This window comes from Monocercomonoides exilis, assembly GCF_001643675.1.
Source record: "Monocercomonoides exilis strain PA203 chromosome Unknown scaffold6-2077815, whole genome shotgun sequence".
Lineage (NCBI taxonomy): Eukaryota > Preaxostyla > Oxymonadida > Polymastigidae > Monocercomonoides > Monocercomonoides exilis.
This window is the reverse complement of record NW_027150551.1, coordinates 301,719-318,834: the sequence shown is the minus strand read 5'-3', so window position 1 is coordinate 318,834 and position 17,116 is coordinate 301,719. Positions and strand designations below refer to the sequence as shown.

Sequence of the window (17,116 nt, the reverse complement as noted above, 5' to 3'; positions counted from 1 at the left end):
TTTTCACAAACACTTTTTTCTTGTTTTTTTTTCACATTTCATTTTTTTGACAACATGCAAGAACAAAACCGATTATTTCTTCGTTTATATAATGAAATGATAAAAAAAAATGATATGCAAAACAAATACTTTTATAAAAATGTATATCAAAAGATGAATATTAAAATTTTCGAATTGTCAAGGAATCATCAAAACAACGAAAGTTTGATCGAAGATCAAAAGCAGTTGGTACCATTTGGCTGTTCAAGATAAATAGAAAAAAACAATGTTTCATATTTTCAACACATCATTAATAATGTATTTGTTTTCATATCAAATTTTTTAATTTTATCATTTCATTATATTAACAAAGAAAGAATCGGTTTTGTTCTTGCATGTTATTATAAAAATGAAATGTAAAAATATCACGAAAAAATTATTTGTTTAAAAAAAATATAAAAAAAGATTGATCTTCGAAAAAGCTATTCAAAACATGTCCCCATTTTCATGGACGTTGCCTGGTTGACTAGAAAAAGTCCTATTTAATTTGGCAAAAAAACGAAATATCTCGATGACTAAAGAATAAAAATCTAAAAACAAACTGCAAAAGTATCAGCTGAAACAAGCAAAAAAGTGTGGTGTATGTGTTGAAATTCATAGGGGATTTTTTGTTGATAGGAAGCTTTATACATAAAAAGTGACGATAAGAAAAAAAGTCCCATAGAAAAGTTGACCCTCCTCAGAAAACTTAACAAAAAGAACTTTGAAAAAAATATTTGATCGACTTATATATTATATAGCTTTTTGACGATTGAAACGAATGCTGCGATCATTGAACTCGGAATTCCAAAAAAAAAAAAAAAAAAAAAAAAAAAAAAAAACATTTTTATTTCAAAAAGAATTGAGAATAATTCTAAATTTTTTAAATATTTTTTCAGATTATTCAAAGATTATTGAGAATATCTGAAAATAATCCAAAAGAATTTGAAATATTTTTCAAAAATTCAGCATAATTAATAGACGAAATAGTGAAATATTTTTGCTCCAAGACTTTTTCTTTCCCTTTATTAAAAAGATGGGACAAGGACAAACAAAAATAGCTCAGTTAACAGAAACTCTTCATCAAAATCGTAAAAAGAAAATCACAACAGAATGGCAGCAAATTGTCTCAGATTTAAATGAACTTATTCCGCAACATCCAAATCTTCAATTAAAAAAAGATTCAATTATTCGCGACATATATTTTTATCTATCAATATCAAACGATAGCGATGAATTGGTTCAGTTGTTCACACTTGTACAAAAAGTTTTAACATCAAGAACTATTTTTGAGGTTTGCATTTGAAAATTTTCTTCTTCTTTTTGCGTTAAATCCGTATTTTGAAGCAACTGACAAATTCAAAAAATAAAGACCTTCAGTGGACGATGCATTTTTTTCATTCATCCCCCAAAGTTGTCAAATGTTCTTTGTGTGCATTATTTCAAATCGTTGAGGCAGGATTTATTTGTGGGAAGAATCAACAACAATTAATTAAAGTTGAAATGGCGAATAAAACAAAATTATACTCTGCATTTGGTCATAAAACAATCATGAGGGTTGCAATGAAGTTTGCAGCTCCAGGAGGCGATGAGATGATTGTTGCTCTTTGTTTAGGATTGTTTGTTTCCATATTTTGCCATCGTTCATGGTCAACAAATTATTCTACAATGGAATCCACAGCCAAATTAATAGAATACCATGCCCTATTTTTGCTTCGTCTCACCCGTCCCCCAACAAAGTCTAATTCAGATTATTTTTCATTATCAACTCTCCTTTCAGAGTCGTCAGAAACAGATAAAATCATAAACCAAAAGATAACACTTCCCTTTTCACCTCAAGCATTACTCGAGCTTTCACCTGTGTACATTCGTTTGTACACCGTCCGTCTCCTGTCAATGACATTATTACGAGCCTTTTTGCTATTTTCACCACCAAGAGCCGTCCAGAGAGTCCAGACGATGGCTCACCGATGTGGCGCCTTGACATGGATGATGGCATCTGGGTGCGTCGATGCCTCAGAACTCGAAGCAGGAGGCCTGCTCGGAGGAAAAACAACAGAAAGCTCGTCGCTCAACGAAAACAAAAGGAATAACTGGAAAGAATCACATGCAGCAAGCCCAGTTGCTTCATTTGGCTCATCCGCAAATGCAACGTCTTCAAATCTCCCAGCGTCTTCATCGTCTTCTTTTTCTGCAGGACTAAAGCAGCCTTACTCGCACCGTCCTTCTCCTCTTTCGCAGTCTGCATCGATTGAAAATTCATCGCCTTCTTCTTCTTCTTCTTCGACTTTCGCTCAATCAAAGCTCATTCAAAAGAAATCTGCAATTCACAAGTATCAAAAGTTACCCAGCTCTGCTGCTATGCATCTGCGAGACTGCTACCGCGAGCTTGTTTTCCTTCTTCTTCCGTCTGAGGCAGTTCCTTTCTATCTGAATACCCTTTTCCCTTCGTCTTTGCTGTCACCTTCGCTTTCTCCCACCACAGTTCATCCAGCGCAGACAGGACTTATTTGTGTGGATGAAGACAAAGCAAAGGCAGATTTCGGCTCAGTTTCGCTCTGCCCTTCACCCTTGTTGTGGATAAACAGCTGTGTCGAAGAGAAAATGAAGGAAAAATCAAAATTGAATGAAGCCACTGAACAAACGAAAAAGAACAATGGAGAAAGCAGCAAAGCAGAAGCTAAAAAAACAGACGACGCAAAGGAAAATGAGAAGCCAAGCGAATTTACACCATTTCCAACGATGCTGTCTGCAGCTAAAAACCCATTTCCTGCGCTTTTTCCGCTTATGTTTCCAGTCGACATTTCAATCAGAAGCAAAATGGAAGAACAAGAAGCGAGCAAATCAGCCACATCTCAAGATGCATCAGCATCAGATGCTTTTGAATCAACAGAAGCACATTCAAATGCTCCATCTGTCCGATTCCCGTATCCTCCTCTTCTCACATGGCATACACCACTTTATCTCCTTTCTCCTTTCCTTCTTCCAGCACACACACAATGGTCTTTCCTTTCTCCTTTCTTCTTCTACTATCAGATGTCACCTTCGCTCTGCTTCGACCCGCTGGCTGGGTGGAATGCCAGTGATGCAACAGACATCGGAAGAAGATGGAGGAAAGAAGGAGAAGGACAGGACGACTGGAGCGACAGAAGAGAGAAAAAGAATACATTTTCAAGCGACGGCTATTATTCATCTGCAAATTCAAAAACATCTTCATCGTCTTCTCAGTCATCTTCATCTGCATCGAGCAATCCTTCCTGCTGTTATGGCGGAGCAGACGGGGCAGGCTGGCGCATCACTTCGAAGGAGGAGCGGCTGAGAGAGCGGGCAGCGTCTGTCCATTCGCTTTGGGTGCTGCGGGAATCACTGATCGACAACACGAGGATGATAAGCATTGCAGCAAGAGAACTGGGCACAAATGAGAGGAAAGAGAAGGAAAAGGCAGAAAAGGCAGAAAGAGAGAAATGGACGAGAAAGCAGAAAAGGGCAGCTGGAAGAGAAAAAACGAGAAAAACAGAGAAGAATGAAGGAGATTCAAGAAAGAGAATTTATCTTGTGACAGCTCCAGTGGCATCTTCCTCTTCAGAAGACAGAAGAACAAACTCTGAAGAATGCAGCATTCAATTTAGATCTTCTCCTCCACCGCCACCTTTGTCACTCTTAACACATGTTGATTTGGATGGAAGTGGAAGAGACATTTCAGACATAACTTTTCTGACTTCGATTGACCGCGCAGTTAAGCTGATGCAGAAAAAAGGAATGTATTTCGGATGGAAAGGAAAGAAGCAGTCCAAAATACACCATTTTGATGTGAGTGAGAACTCGGCAATGCACACAGCAGTTGTGGAGCTGATGAGAATGAAGAAGAAAGTGGATGATTTGAAAGAAAGCGAAAAAGCCAAAAAAGCAAAGAACGATGCGAAGAAAGGAGATAATAGAGATGGAGGTCTGAATCAGACAGGCTCTACTTCACAACCATTGGCTGCTCTGATGAACAAAACGACGATAAAGCAAGAAATAAAAGAAGCTGTTCAACGAGAGAGAGATAATGAACGAGAAGAAAATGGAGAAGGAAGGACAGCCGATGAGAAAAGCGGCATATCAAGAGATTTTGATGATGATGACGATGATATTTATTCAACAATGCAAGTTCGCTCAAAAGGAAATAAATCCAAACAGCAAAAGAGCAGTTCATCAGCCTCATCACTTCCTTCTCTTTCCTCTCCTTTTCTTCCCATCAACAGCGGGGCGTTCTGGGCGCTGTATGACTCGACCCATTGCTCGCCTGTGTTGGTGTGGGGCAGAGAAGAAAGAGAGGCGGTTGTGCAGCGGCTGCTGAAGGAGATGAAGGACTTTGAGCTGAAGTGCTCGAAGGTCGAAGGAACGGAAAAGAAGGAAGAAGAAAAGGAAAGGGAAAGAGAAAGGGAAAAAGAAGATGAAAGCAGTAAAGAAGAGAGCGACAGCGATGATAACAGCAATGAAGCAAAGGAAGAGTCAGATTCGCAAAGCGACGGAGAAAAGAACACCAAAATGTCACTCATAAAAGAGCCTTCTACAAAGCCAAGGGAACTTAAGCGTCATTCCACGCTGTTTCCTCCTCCTCCTTTCGTGTCTGCATTGAATCCAGCTTCAAAGGCACCAACGGAATCTTCACCTTCTGACATTGTGGCACAGTACATGAACTCACCTTTTCTTCATCCTTCTGCTCTGCTTCTGCTTCCTCCTCTGCTTTTTCAGCACTCGTCTTCGTTGCCTCTCTCGTTTTCTTCTGAAACAAAGTTCACATTTCTGAACGGAATCTCAATTGATTTGCTGCTGCTGGAGTGGGAACCTGTGTTGTGGATGACTCCAAAAAGAGACTTGTTCATAAGTGCTGCAAACGCTAAAAGTGGTATGTTTTATTTGGAAACATTTTTATATAAATGCTTTAACTTATCTTTCTTTCTCTTTTTTATTTCGTTTTATTTCATGATATGTTTTGTTTATGTTTGTAAATCTGCAAAATATTTATTTTTTATTCCAAAAATCATTTTTGTTCTTCATTTTTTTTCTCCATTGGAATTTTTTCAAATCTATTCTTTTTTATCAAACCAATTTATACATCATTAATTTATTCAGAATCTTCTCAAATGCCTTCTTGCGACTTCTCAATGGATCCTTTCGATGACTGCCATCGAGCAAGCTTTCCTCTGTTCTATCCATTTGATCCAATTTCTCTTGTTTCACAAATCGTTTCAACCATTCAGACACACTTCCATTGCTTTGCCCAGCTGCTCTGCTTTGGCTTTTCACTGAACACATCCTCAAACAGCTCATCTGTTTTATCATCATCTCTCAATTCTTCCAATGAGCAATCCTCTCAAAATGCTTCTTCATCCCATTCCGCTCTTCTTCTGTTCACTTCATCACCTCTCACAACATCGTTCCACTCCCTCCTCACTTTGTCTCTTCTCATTCGCTTTCTCTGCTGCTGTGTTCGCTTGCATCCACAAACAAGACCATTGATTCCTCTTTCTTCGTTGATCTCTCTTATAAAGTCAGCCATTTGTGTCGTCATTTCATTCGCTTCTTTTCCAGAAGTGAGAAAAATCATCCAGCGTTCAATCATCAAAACTCTGTGCGAAAACAGCTTTTCCAGTAAAGAAAACTCAAATGCAAACGAAAAGTCTAAAAACAAGAAGCTGAACTCAAAGAAATCTGAGAATACAAAAGTTTATAATGATAATTGCAGAAATGAACTTTCTTTGGCAAAACAACAAGAATTCACAGAAGCTTCGCAACTGATGCTGATTTTATCTGTTGTCTCCCAGATGTTAGTTCACTCTCTTTCTCTTCTCCACACTCTTCTTATTTCTTCCCACTATCGCACTTCTGTGTTTGTTGAATCTGACGGCTTATCAATTTTCCCTTCTCTTTTCAGTATTGGCTTTGTTTTATGTATTCTCTTTTCTTTTCTCCCACTTCCTTTGCCTCGCCGAATTGCAAAAAGGTTTGTCTCACAAAAAAATCATGAGATGCTCCAAACAGTCAAGCTCGGAGATCCTTCTGCTTTATCTGCTTCTGCTTCTTCTTCTTGCTTTACTCATTCTTTTTCTGTACACCGCAAGCATTCCATCACTTCTCTATTGACTTGTCCGATTCCTTTATCCTCTCCTCTTTCTATTGTGAAGACAATCGGTCCATTTGTGAGGCTATTTGAAAGAAACCCATCGTTTCCCCTTTCAGTTGGGCGACGCACTCATCTTGGGAAACAGCTTGTGGGATTGAAAAAAACTGTAAGAAGAGAAAAGAAGAGCAATGAAAGGATGTGGTGGAGGAGAGAAAGACAAAGAAGGAGATTTCAGAGGCAAATGAACGCAAAGGAGAATAAAAAGGAGGATGAGAAAAACAAGCAAGGGAAGAAGCTTTCCTTGATGAAGAAAGAAAGCGCAACCAAACCATCAGAAAAAGAAAAGAAAATGTTTTTAGCTGCACACAAACATTCACCATCTGTTTCAACAACTCCAAAGAATTTCAATTCAGGCACTGGAGAACGAAGATGGGTGCAGCAGTTGAAAGAGAGAGAAGAAGCAAAGCAAAGAGAAAGAGAGAAAGAGAGAGAGATGGAAACCGACAGGATTCAATCCTCACTTCTGACGAATGATGTCAAAGAGATCGTTCCTTTCACACCATCAACGAACAACAACATGGGATCGATGAGAACCAACAACCCTGGCTATTCCACTCCAGTCAATGGAGCTGCTTTGCCTTCTTCCCTCCGAAATGCATCAACAGCAGAGGCGCCTTCTTCAGAAACTGCTTCAGATGAACAATCTGGGTATTATATTCAAACCTGCGCTAATCAAACCTGCGCTGTATGCTCATTTTATTCTTCTTTAGACGAAGACGAAGAAGAAGAAAAACTTATTTTGAAACAGGAGCAAGAGATGGTCAGAGAAATGGACGAGATGAAGAGGCTGAGAAGAGGATTAAGGAGCATAAGCGGATTTGGAGCAGGTTCTCGGATGAGAGGAAAGGCTTTTAAAAGAGATGAGGAAAGAAGGAATGGAATGTTTGGAGATTTCGAAAGAGAAAAGGAAAGAAACAAGCAAAGAAGGAAGAAAGAGCAGAATTTGATATGTGTGGGATTTGACGATGTTAATGCTGTGTGTGGAGTAGAAGATGGAGGAGGGTTTGAATTTGACGAGAGAGAAGAGCTGTATGTTGTTGGCTATTCAGACGCGACAGATTATTCGTCAGATGCAAGTGATTTTGGAGGGAACTATTCAGATGACGAAGATGAAAGCGATGAAGATGTACTTTCATATTCAACATATTCATCGAATTCGTATTCGGATGACTCTTCTGCCAGAAGCTATTCTTCATCGTCATCTCGCGTCTCACGAAGAGGAAAATCGAATAAGAGGCGCAGTTCATCTTGCTCTGCCAGTTCAGATTGGGACCTGTCATCTGATTATGAAGAGATCGACAAGCAGCTCTTCATCGATCTTGTCCTGGCAGATAAGAACAAATCAAGCAGCGAAAAAAGAAAGAGCAGATCAGAACAACAAGAAGGGAAGCAGGAAAAGGAAAAACAAAGTAAAAAAGGTCAGCAAGCTGACAAAGAAACCAACAAAGTGCAAAACAAACAGGAGAATAAACCGGTCACTGCACAGCCAGCCAGACCTTCAACTGTTCTGTCAACGCCAGTCCAACACAAAATGGGCAAGCATCGGTCGAATGAGTCATCCTCATCCGCATCTCCTTCGCATTCTCAAAAGCGCAATAATAACAAAAAGCACAACAAACATCACATTCATTCAAAAGCTCACATGCAACAATATGACTCCCCGCAAAACAAGCGATTTTCAACCAATTTTTCTCAGTCTCCGGTTTCGATGACAGCCACAATTCGCTTTTTGTCGTCCTCACCACTCAACGCATCTGCCAACCCTTCTCCACTGGGCCATTCTTCTTCCACCTCTTTTTCTTCCTCTTCACTCTTAGGGTATCACACCCCACCACACTCACCTTCCCAATGGAGTGTGCTTTCGTCGCCTCAGAAGCAATCTCCGTTCAGCTTCTCTTCGTATGTGCCATCTGCGTCGCCACTCACTGCGCGATATGGAGGAAATGGGGAAGAAAGGACAAGAAGAAGGAAAACGCATCGTAAAGAGAAAGAAAAGAAAGAGGAAACAGAACAGAGCAAACAGGAAAAACAGGAAAGAAGAGAGAAGAAGAGAAAAGAAAGAGAGGAGAAAGCGAAGAAGAAAGCTGACGAAAAGAAGAGACTGAGAGAACAAAGGAGCAAAAATGAAATGATAATAAGATCTGAGAAAAGAGAAGGGAAAGAAGGAGGAAGTGAAACAACGCCTTCCCCTCTTCTGATAGAACAAGATTCAGATGTTGAACTATCTTCAGATGAATCTTCTTCTTCTTCTTCTCTCTCACCATCTTCTTATTCATCCTCCTCATCTTCTTCATTTAGCAGTGGATCTTCAATATCTCAGTCATCCTTTGAGCTGTTTGACATTGACGCTGATGAAGATGACGTGTCTGCCGCATTGCAGGCAACACCGCTCAGCGAAACCATCAGAAGACAGGCACAACGCAGACAAAAGGAAAAAGAAAAAGAAAAAGGAAGGAAAGGAAAACTGCTCAGCGGAGACGAAAGACTGCTTAACGAAGAAGTTGATAGAGACAATTTACAGAGTGGGAATAAGAGCGATGATGAAGAGGCAGACAGCGAGTTGGAAAGAGATGAAAAAAGAATCAGAAGAATTGAAGAAGAAGGAGACGACACTGCTGAAAAGGGCAATTTGAAAAAGAAAGGCAAAAGAAGCGAAGATGTGCAGAGTGACGATGAAAGCAGCGAAGAATCAGATGAAATTGAATCGGAAGACGACGATAGCAACAATGAAGAGGAGGAGGAGGAAGAAGCAGAAGAAGAAGTTGAAGACGAATCATCTCTTTATGAACAGCCAAATGGCGAATGGGGAGCAGCAGCAAGGATGATGCGAGGAGGTGCCATCTTATCGCTTTTCACACCCTTCCCTCTTTCCATCTCTTCTGAAACAGCACACAGCATCTTAGCCGAAATCAAAGAGAACAAGAAGAACTATTGGTGGATGAACAACACAGACAATGCCAGCTTTTTGCCTTCCGAAGTCGCTTTCTCCAAAACATCACAGAAATCTACCCAAAACATTCCTTCTCCTTCTTCGCTCCCTGCTCTATCGCTTTCCTTGCTTCTGTTCTCTCCGCCAGACACTTTGTCTCTTCTCCTTCTCGCAATAGACTCACTGCACCATGTCATCAACGCCTTCCCACATTCATTTGGCGCCTGGGGCGATTGGAAGACATTCAACAACCTGATGGAAAGACGCAACGAGGCAGAAAAAGCCAAGCAGAACAACAACACAGACAGATCACCTTCATATTTATCAATTGACTCTCCATTGAGTTCTCAGTCACTTTCGCCATCTTCTGTTCCCCCACCGTTCATGCTCCATCTGATCAGCCGCTGCCTCCTCCTGCCTTCTCCCCCCATCCGCCAAACAAGCTCCCGCCTTCTTCTCTCTCTTTTCTCACTCGACTCGCTCCATCCCTCTCAACTGGCTGCACAGTCTCAGATTGAACAGTCTGGTTTGAATGCGTTTCTGCTGCATGTTTTGAAGGAAGGGGTCGATGCTGACACAGCTGCACTGCTGAAGTTCTGTGTGGTGGTGGCTGTGATGAATGAGAAGCGTCACAGAGAGAAAGAGGCAGCAAAATTGAACAAGAAGCAGGCAACAAGAATGAAGATAACAACACACCAGATGCAAGACATGCTGTTTGGTGCATCAACACCGATCAAGCGCTCAGCGCATATGCACTCTGTTTCATTTAATCCTTCCTCTTCCTCTTCTTCCTCTTCTCCTTTTACTGCCTCTTCTCCAATGCAGTCACCCCGCTTTCATCGTCCTTCTCCTTCGATGAAGTCATTCCACTTTCTGAATTCTCTCTCCAACATGTCTTCTCTGGTTCCTTTGTCCTCTCCTTCTTTGCCTTTAGGATCATCATCATCTTCTTCCTCTTCCTCTTCTTCTGCCTCTTCCTCTTTCTCCCCTTCTCTTTCATTCTTCCTCTCCGCCCCTTCTCTCGTACAGCAGCTCGCAATGAAGTCTGACCCAACACTTGTAATCAATCCATTGCAAGCAATTGAACTATCCTTTGCTCCTTCTTCATTCAGCTGGCAGGCGCTGATTCTGGCTGTAAACGATCTTTCATTCGCTTCTGCATATTCTTCATCAAATGAACAATCAGCTTCAAATGTTTCTTCTTCTTATTTGGCAGTGCTTCCTTATTCTGTCACTTCTCTAATGCCTTCATCTGTCTTGCTTGCTGCTCTTCCGCCTTCTCTGCTATCTCTTCTGTTTGTCTGCAGACCCGATGACGCCCTCGTGTTTTCTCCTGACATCGAAGGCAATGCAAACACAGAAATGAGTTCTGTTAAATCTTCTTCTTCTTCTGCTTCTTCAACTTCTTCGATATCTTCTTCATCATCATCTGGATTCACTTTTCCTCAGCCTCTTTTGCGAACGTCTTTTTCGCACATTCCTTCTTCCTCCTCTTTCATCATCTCCTCCAATCCAACAACAACGTTCATTCCTTCGATTCTTCTGCAGATTCTTCGCCCGCTTCATCCGCTTCCTCTTTTCGAGTTTGCCAATCTCATTGCAATTTATTCATCTTCATCTGCATCTGGTTCACAAGAAATCACAACAACAATTACTTCTTCTTATCCTCAGCTTTTCACATCAAATTCCTCTTCTTCTGCTTCCTCTCTTCCTCCTCTTTTTGCCAACACCATTTGGAACAGCTCCTCTGCCGTCACACTGAAAAGCACAGCGTCTGCTCTTCTTTCTGATTTCATAACCGAATTATCAGACAATCCATTTGAATGGTTCATCAACCCTCCTTCAACTTCAAAACTTGTTGAAATAGCACAAAAACGCAATGGAAATGATTCTTCTTCTGTGAGCACAGAACCTCAACAATCCAAACGTCCTTCTTCAAAGTCACGTGTTCTGCAGCCCACAACGGTATTCCCACTGCCTCATCCTCCATTCTGCACAGTGCGTTATCTCCCTCTTTCTTCAGACATTCCACTCACTCCTCTTTCTTCCTCTGCCCTCAAAATAACCTCACAAGAGCTGTCTCTATCACCCTCACGCACACTCTCTTCCCATCCTCTTATTTCTCCTCTTTCTCCCCTCTTTTCTTCTCCTGCTGTCTTTAATAGCATCGTCCGCGATGTCGACTTCATCTTTTGCTCTCTTTTTGCCGACGACTGGTTTGCTGCTGTGTTTCCTTCTCCTCTTTTCTTCCAGCCATTCATAAAGCGCCGGAGAGGATTCACCGGATGGGGCAGGAGACTGCGAAGCAACAGAAAAGCACAGGGCAGCTTTGTGCAGCACGGAAGATATCATTCACAGGGAGAATGCAATCACACTGCAGCAGACAGGGACGACTCAGACAAAGACACAGACGAGCTCGATGCCTTCTGCTATGAAGAGGACGATGACAGGCGAGGCAGGTTCGGGTTCCGAGAAGAAGAGAACAGAGCGAACGGCGAAAGAGCAGAGATGATGCTGATGACGCTGTCGAAGATGCGCAGCGAGGTGGGTGTTGTTGGCGTGGACGACTTCGACCCAGACAGAGCAGTGTTCGAGTCGGATTCACCGTGGAGAGGCTCTGACTCAACAGACATGCTGGCTGCATTAGAGCTTGGGGCACTCGCTGGAATACGCTCAACGGCAACTGCAACTGCTGTTTCTTCTTCCACTTCCTCTGCTTCTTCATCTTCGTCCGCGCAGTCAGATTCCAGTTCCGATCTTGTTCTCAACGGGACGTTCATCCAACATCCTTCTTTCACAGCGTTGTCATCTTATTCTTTGTCTCTTCCATTACACTCCACACTCTCCCACCGCTTCTTCCTCTCTCTCACCCGCCTCCCAATCTCTCTTCTTCTCTGCTACCCGCCTTTTGTGCGGCTTGAGCAGCTGTCTCCGTTTGGGGCCATGTCCATCGCGGCTTCTGCACTCGCTGTCATCGCAGAGCTGAGTGAAAATAGCATTCTCTGCTTGCCTTGTGTGGCTCCATTTGAGACAGAACAGGACTTCTCAATGAATTCAACACAAAAGAATGAAATGACACAGTTGATTTCTTCTCCTATGCGAAGGCTTGCTTGGAGCGTTGATGACAAATCAAATGAAAGAAACAATAAATTAAGTTGTTGTAAAGACGATCCAGAAATAGTTGTGGAAGAAGCTACGAAGCTTGTCAAAGATCGATTGCTTAACATAAATTCTTCCAAAGAATCTCGCCATGAAAGAGAGAAAGAAGCCAAAGATAAGAACACTCTTTTTGATTCTTCTTCTCTTTCCTCAGATTCAACCACTTCTCCTTCACCCAATTCTTCATCCAATCCTTCTGTGTCAATCACTAACTCTGCCACAATCGCTTCTTTACTCCGCTTTTTGAGCGTTCTTCTGATTGCCCATCCACAGTTGGCTACTCAGCCAAATACAACAGCCAAATTTGAACACCAGTGGAAGAAGTTCATATCATGCAGAAATGACAACAAGAGGAAAATCAACTTGAAAGACAAACAGAAAATTGAGACAGACAAAAGTGAAGAGGTTGTTGCTTCTTTTGCATCTTCTTCTTCTTCTTCTTCTTCTTCTTCTTCTTCTTCTTCTTCTTCTTCCTCTTCATTTGTCAAAATTCCATACAATACGCCATCGTTGGACATCGTGTTTTTCCTGTCACTTTTAGAGAGAATTGTTGTTCAGAGCGAAATCAATGCTGAAGGCGCAATGAGCAACGAAAAGATCACCCAATCACATCGTTCACACCATCTGCAGCAGAATTCAAGTGATTCTTGTTCAATTCCATCAGCAAATGCAGCAACGCCATCGACTCGTTTGTTCGAGGAAACGCGATATTCTCCATTATATTCCCTTCCAGTTGTTCTTTCTCCGCTTCTTTCTGTTATTTCATCTTTACTCACCTTATCATTGCTACTCCCTCCAACAACGCTCTCCTCCTCTTCTCCCTCTTCTTTCTCCTCCTCCTCTTACTCCTCTCTTCCACACCATCCCACAACTCCATCCACCCGATTCATTGCAAACAAAGGCGTCGAAATCATCTGCAGATGTCTGCGCTGTGTCATCTTCCCTGCCCTTGCTGATTATGTCACCAGCACATGCAAAGTTATCCACTCGTTTTTCCCATCATCACATTTGTCAGAGGAAGAAGACGAGAAAACAAATGAATCATCAAAAAATGGAGTAAATAGCAATACTTTTACAACAGAAGATCCACTTCTTTCAGTCCGAACATCTTTCCTGTCTGAAATCTACAGCTGCATTTTCCACTGCTTCAGCTGCTTAATTGTTGCCAGTGATTGTCTTAAGACATTGCATGCTCAATGGATTGCCTGTCCAGAGTCAGTAAATGGAGTGCTGCATCCACTGATTCCATTTGAAGAAAAGAAGATTGAAGCGGAAATGAGGAATGACAATATGATTGGTTTGAATTTTTACAATTTGAAAATCTATTTTTTTGATTATAAACTTTGGTTATTGATATTTTTTCAATAATTCTTTATAATTTTCCTATAATTTCAATAACAATACAAAGAATTTAACAATTCGCTTCCACACAGTGGATTCATCAAAGAGTATCTTGAAGGCACGCCCAATTCCCCAACTCCATCTGCGCCATCTCCTTCTCGTTTGCACAGAAACGAAGCAACCGACAAGCACCCACACGAAGTGGCAGCATCTTCTCCTCTCGTTCATGTGTCTCACACACAAATAGCAACACCAGATCGTCCAACACCCTCAAATCTGCTCTCTTCCTCTTCCACTGCACATGCATCGCTGCCTGCCCAGTTTCCTCTTTCGCGTCCTCCGCCCATCCCTCCGATGCCTCCGTCGCTTCGTGCACTGCATCAGAAGAGCTACACACCCGAAGTGCCTGTTCCTTCATTCGACGAATACAAACCAACTATCAACGCGGTTCGTCAGCTACCTTCGTTTGCATTGCAAAGACGGCTGTTGAACAAAAACAAAAAAGGAAAATCTCTTGTTTCTCCGCTTATTTCCAGGCCTGCTTCAATCAATGCGATCCCGCTTCCACCACAAAGACGTCCGCCTTCATTCCCTCCGTCCTCTGGCTCAATACCCTCAGCCCCGCCGCTTGTCAACACTGTTCTTAATGAAGGAGAGTTTGCTGCCAGCAGTGCAGATGAAACAACTGACAGAAGTGACAATATCATTGAAGACAATCTGGATGGGTCTGAGTCGCTTCCTCCTTTGCCTCCACCGCCTCCATCACCTCCAACCACCCCGTCTCCTCCACCTTTGCCACAAACACCATTGCTCCCTTCATTGCCTCCAACTCCACAATTTGACGGTTTTATGCGTGATGGTGCTTCATCTGACCCACTTGCTTCTGCTTCTTCTGCACCTCAGACGCCTCAGGTTCTGGATGCGAGTGAAGAAATGATGACACAACAAGACCAACATAATAATAATGGTACGACTTCTTCAAAGGATCAAAAAGAAGAACTGACATCACCAACAACTCAAAACAGAGATTCAACCAGTTCCAACAGTTCATCATCATCGTCTTCTTCTTCTGCTCTCCCAAAAATCACATTCACAGATCTTCGCCAGCTCCACAACCAGCTTGTGGCTGAATGTGTTGTGTCTTTGCTTTCGCTGTGTGTGCCAGCGGTTGTGCAGCACATGAACAACGGAATCATTCCACTTTCATATCCAAACAACGATGTCATCACAAACGATGACGAGGTGGAAGAAGAAAGCCGAACAAACTCTTCCAGAAAGGGCAAAGATAAAACAAGAGGGAAACATTCGTCTGAAATGAACAGCACAACGAGACTTGTGGAAGAGAGAAAGAAGCAGCTCTTTGGATCCACTGAAGAACTTCCCTTGATCCAATCAATTGTGTTCTGCTTCAGACACACACGAGCGACTAACGTCACAAAACAGCTTTCCATCCAGTCGACGAAGCCTCAGAACAGACAATCATTCAGATATTCCTCACAGCCTGCTTCTGTTCTGCTGTTACAAGATCCGTTCCTATTTGGACTGATTCATTTGGGGCTGTGCATGCTGCTTTCTCTGCTCAGCAGCGCTTTCCACGCATTTTCTGCGTCTCTTCAGGCGCCAGTGAGGCGTGTGTCGTCGATGCGGTTTGCGCAGAAGATGTTTCGCGTGGCTGGCGCAGAGAAAATAATGAATGATTTAGACAGTACAATTCTGAGGAAGGAGAAAAAGAGGAAGTGCGAGAAGGAGAACGATGAACCTGCAGAAAGCAAAGATTATATGCAATCAACTAACTTTTCGTCTTCAGATGCTTCATCTTCTTCTTCTTCTTCTTCTTCATCTTCGTCTGCTCCTTCTTTGCCTTCCTCTGCCTCAAAGATCGTCTCTTATTTGCTGACATCAAATACCATCCCATCACTGCTGTTCTTATGCCTCTTCTGCCCCTGCACCCTTCCTCTGCCTCTTCTCGCCACTTCTCCTTCCTTCTCGCCTTCCATCAACAGTCTGTTGCATTCTCCTTCTACTTCCTCATTTGCATCTCTTCCGACTGTTAGCACTGTTTCTTCACCTTCTTCATTTTCTGAGATGTCAACGCCAACTTCCACGTCTTATCTGCTCTTCGACGACGATCCTTCATCTTCTTCACACAGCTCGCCTGCTTCTGCTTACTCAAAAGCGTCTTCTTCAAACTCTTCTTCAGGCATTTCTTCTTCTTCTTATTCAAACGCCTCATTTTCATCGCACATAAGCCAGCTGCACAACACGCTGCCTGTTCCCCATCTGTCTGCGCTTGTCTCAACACCAACCACATCTCTTATCGCACTCGAATCAGCCAAATGTCTCCAGTTTATCCTCAGATGCAACCGAAGCGCTGTCGAAAAGGCGTTCACCCGATTGAAGTCGTCCAATGAATCATCAATCGGAGCAGAAGATGTGCTCAAAGCATCGCCAGTTGCACAGCCAGTCATTAATGAGCTGTTTGAGTCGCCCTCTCGCTTCTTCGTGTGGCGTGTGGCTGAAGATGGCTTGTATCGTTCTCCACAGTCAAACAACAATGCAGCGTCAAACTTGCCTTCTTCCTCTGCACTTTCATCTGTCTCTCAAGCAAACAGAGACGGGCACTTGCTGATTGAGCACCACAAACAGAGTCTGGAGTGGAAGAAGCGCATGCAAATGTGCGAGCAGCAGGGCTCATCTGCTCCGCCTCTGCCGCCTCTGCCTCCGCCTTCGATTCTGACAACAACAAAAGGAGACACAAATACAGCTGGAACAGCGTTTTCTTCTATGAGCAGTGCGAATTCTATTGCAGATGCTATTTTGAGGGGAGGAAGCAACGAGGCAGAGAACGAGAGGCGGGAGAAGCTGCTGAATGAAAGCGGGGTGTTTTCAGGGATGGACGAAAAGGAGAAGAGGGAAGCGAAGAAGCAGATGCTGCTTTTTCGAAGGGATGTGGCGTGGGACGAAGAGAGGAAGAGGGACGTGATGATGGAGCTGAGCATGATTATCTTGTACTGCAACGAAGGGAGATGGAAAAGAGGGATGAAACTGGCTGAGGGGCCAAAGAGAAAGAGGAGTAAAAAAGAGGATTCAAATGCCAGCATATTTGAAGAATATTTGGAGGAGCAAAAAAGAATAGAAAAGGAACGGTTAAAAAAATTGTGTGAATAAAAAAATATTTCTGAAAGGCAAATTCGAAGCCCATGATAACGTATATTTTTATTTTTTTAAAATTATATTATTTTTTATATTGTATTGTCAATATTATATTTGTTGGATTATGTGTTCTTGTGTAATTTCTGATATATAAATATTATCTTTTATTTCATTTAAAATTTTTTATAACAAAATTATTATATTATTATCATTATTTTGATATTAATTTTTGGAGTTTACTTAGTTTTATGATATTTTCTCCAAAAAAAGCAACTCATATTTTTTTCCAGATAAAAAATATTTGATGTTTTATTTCAAGTTAATCTGAATTACAGTTTCCATTTATG

At 42.1% G+C, this 17,116-nt stretch overlaps 1 protein-coding gene across 1 annotated transcript; it reads left to right on the top strand.

Moving 5' to 3' along the window:
• Positions 1–1,097: 1,097 nt before the first annotated feature.
• MONOS_12264 (uncharacterized protein) lies at positions 1,098–17,092 on the top strand. Its single transcript, XM_067864871.1, has 4 exons — positions 1,098–1,312; positions 1,366–4,909; positions 5,137–13,572; positions 13,684–17,092. Exons 2-4 carry the CDS (start codon positions 1,405–1,407, stop codon positions 16,782–16,784), a joined length of 15,042 nt encoding a protein of 5,013 aa, XP_067733709.1. The 5' UTR covers positions 1,098–1,312; positions 1,366–1,404; the 3' UTR covers positions 16,785–17,092.
• Positions 17,093–17,116: the final 24 nt, after the last annotated feature.

Coding starts and splice junctions, on each gene's coding strand:
- MONOS_12264 (XM_067864871.1), top strand. CDS start 1,405: ATGCATTTTTTTCATTCATCCCCCAAAGTTGTCAAATGTTCTTTGTGT. Junction 4,910..5,136: donor TGCTGCAAACGCTAAAAGTG/GTATGTTTTATT, acceptor TAATTTATTCAG/AATCTTCTCAAATGCCTTCT. Junction 13,573..13,683: donor GAGGAATGACAATATGATTG/GTTTGAATTTTT, acceptor AACAATACAAAG/AATTTAACAATTCGCTTCCA.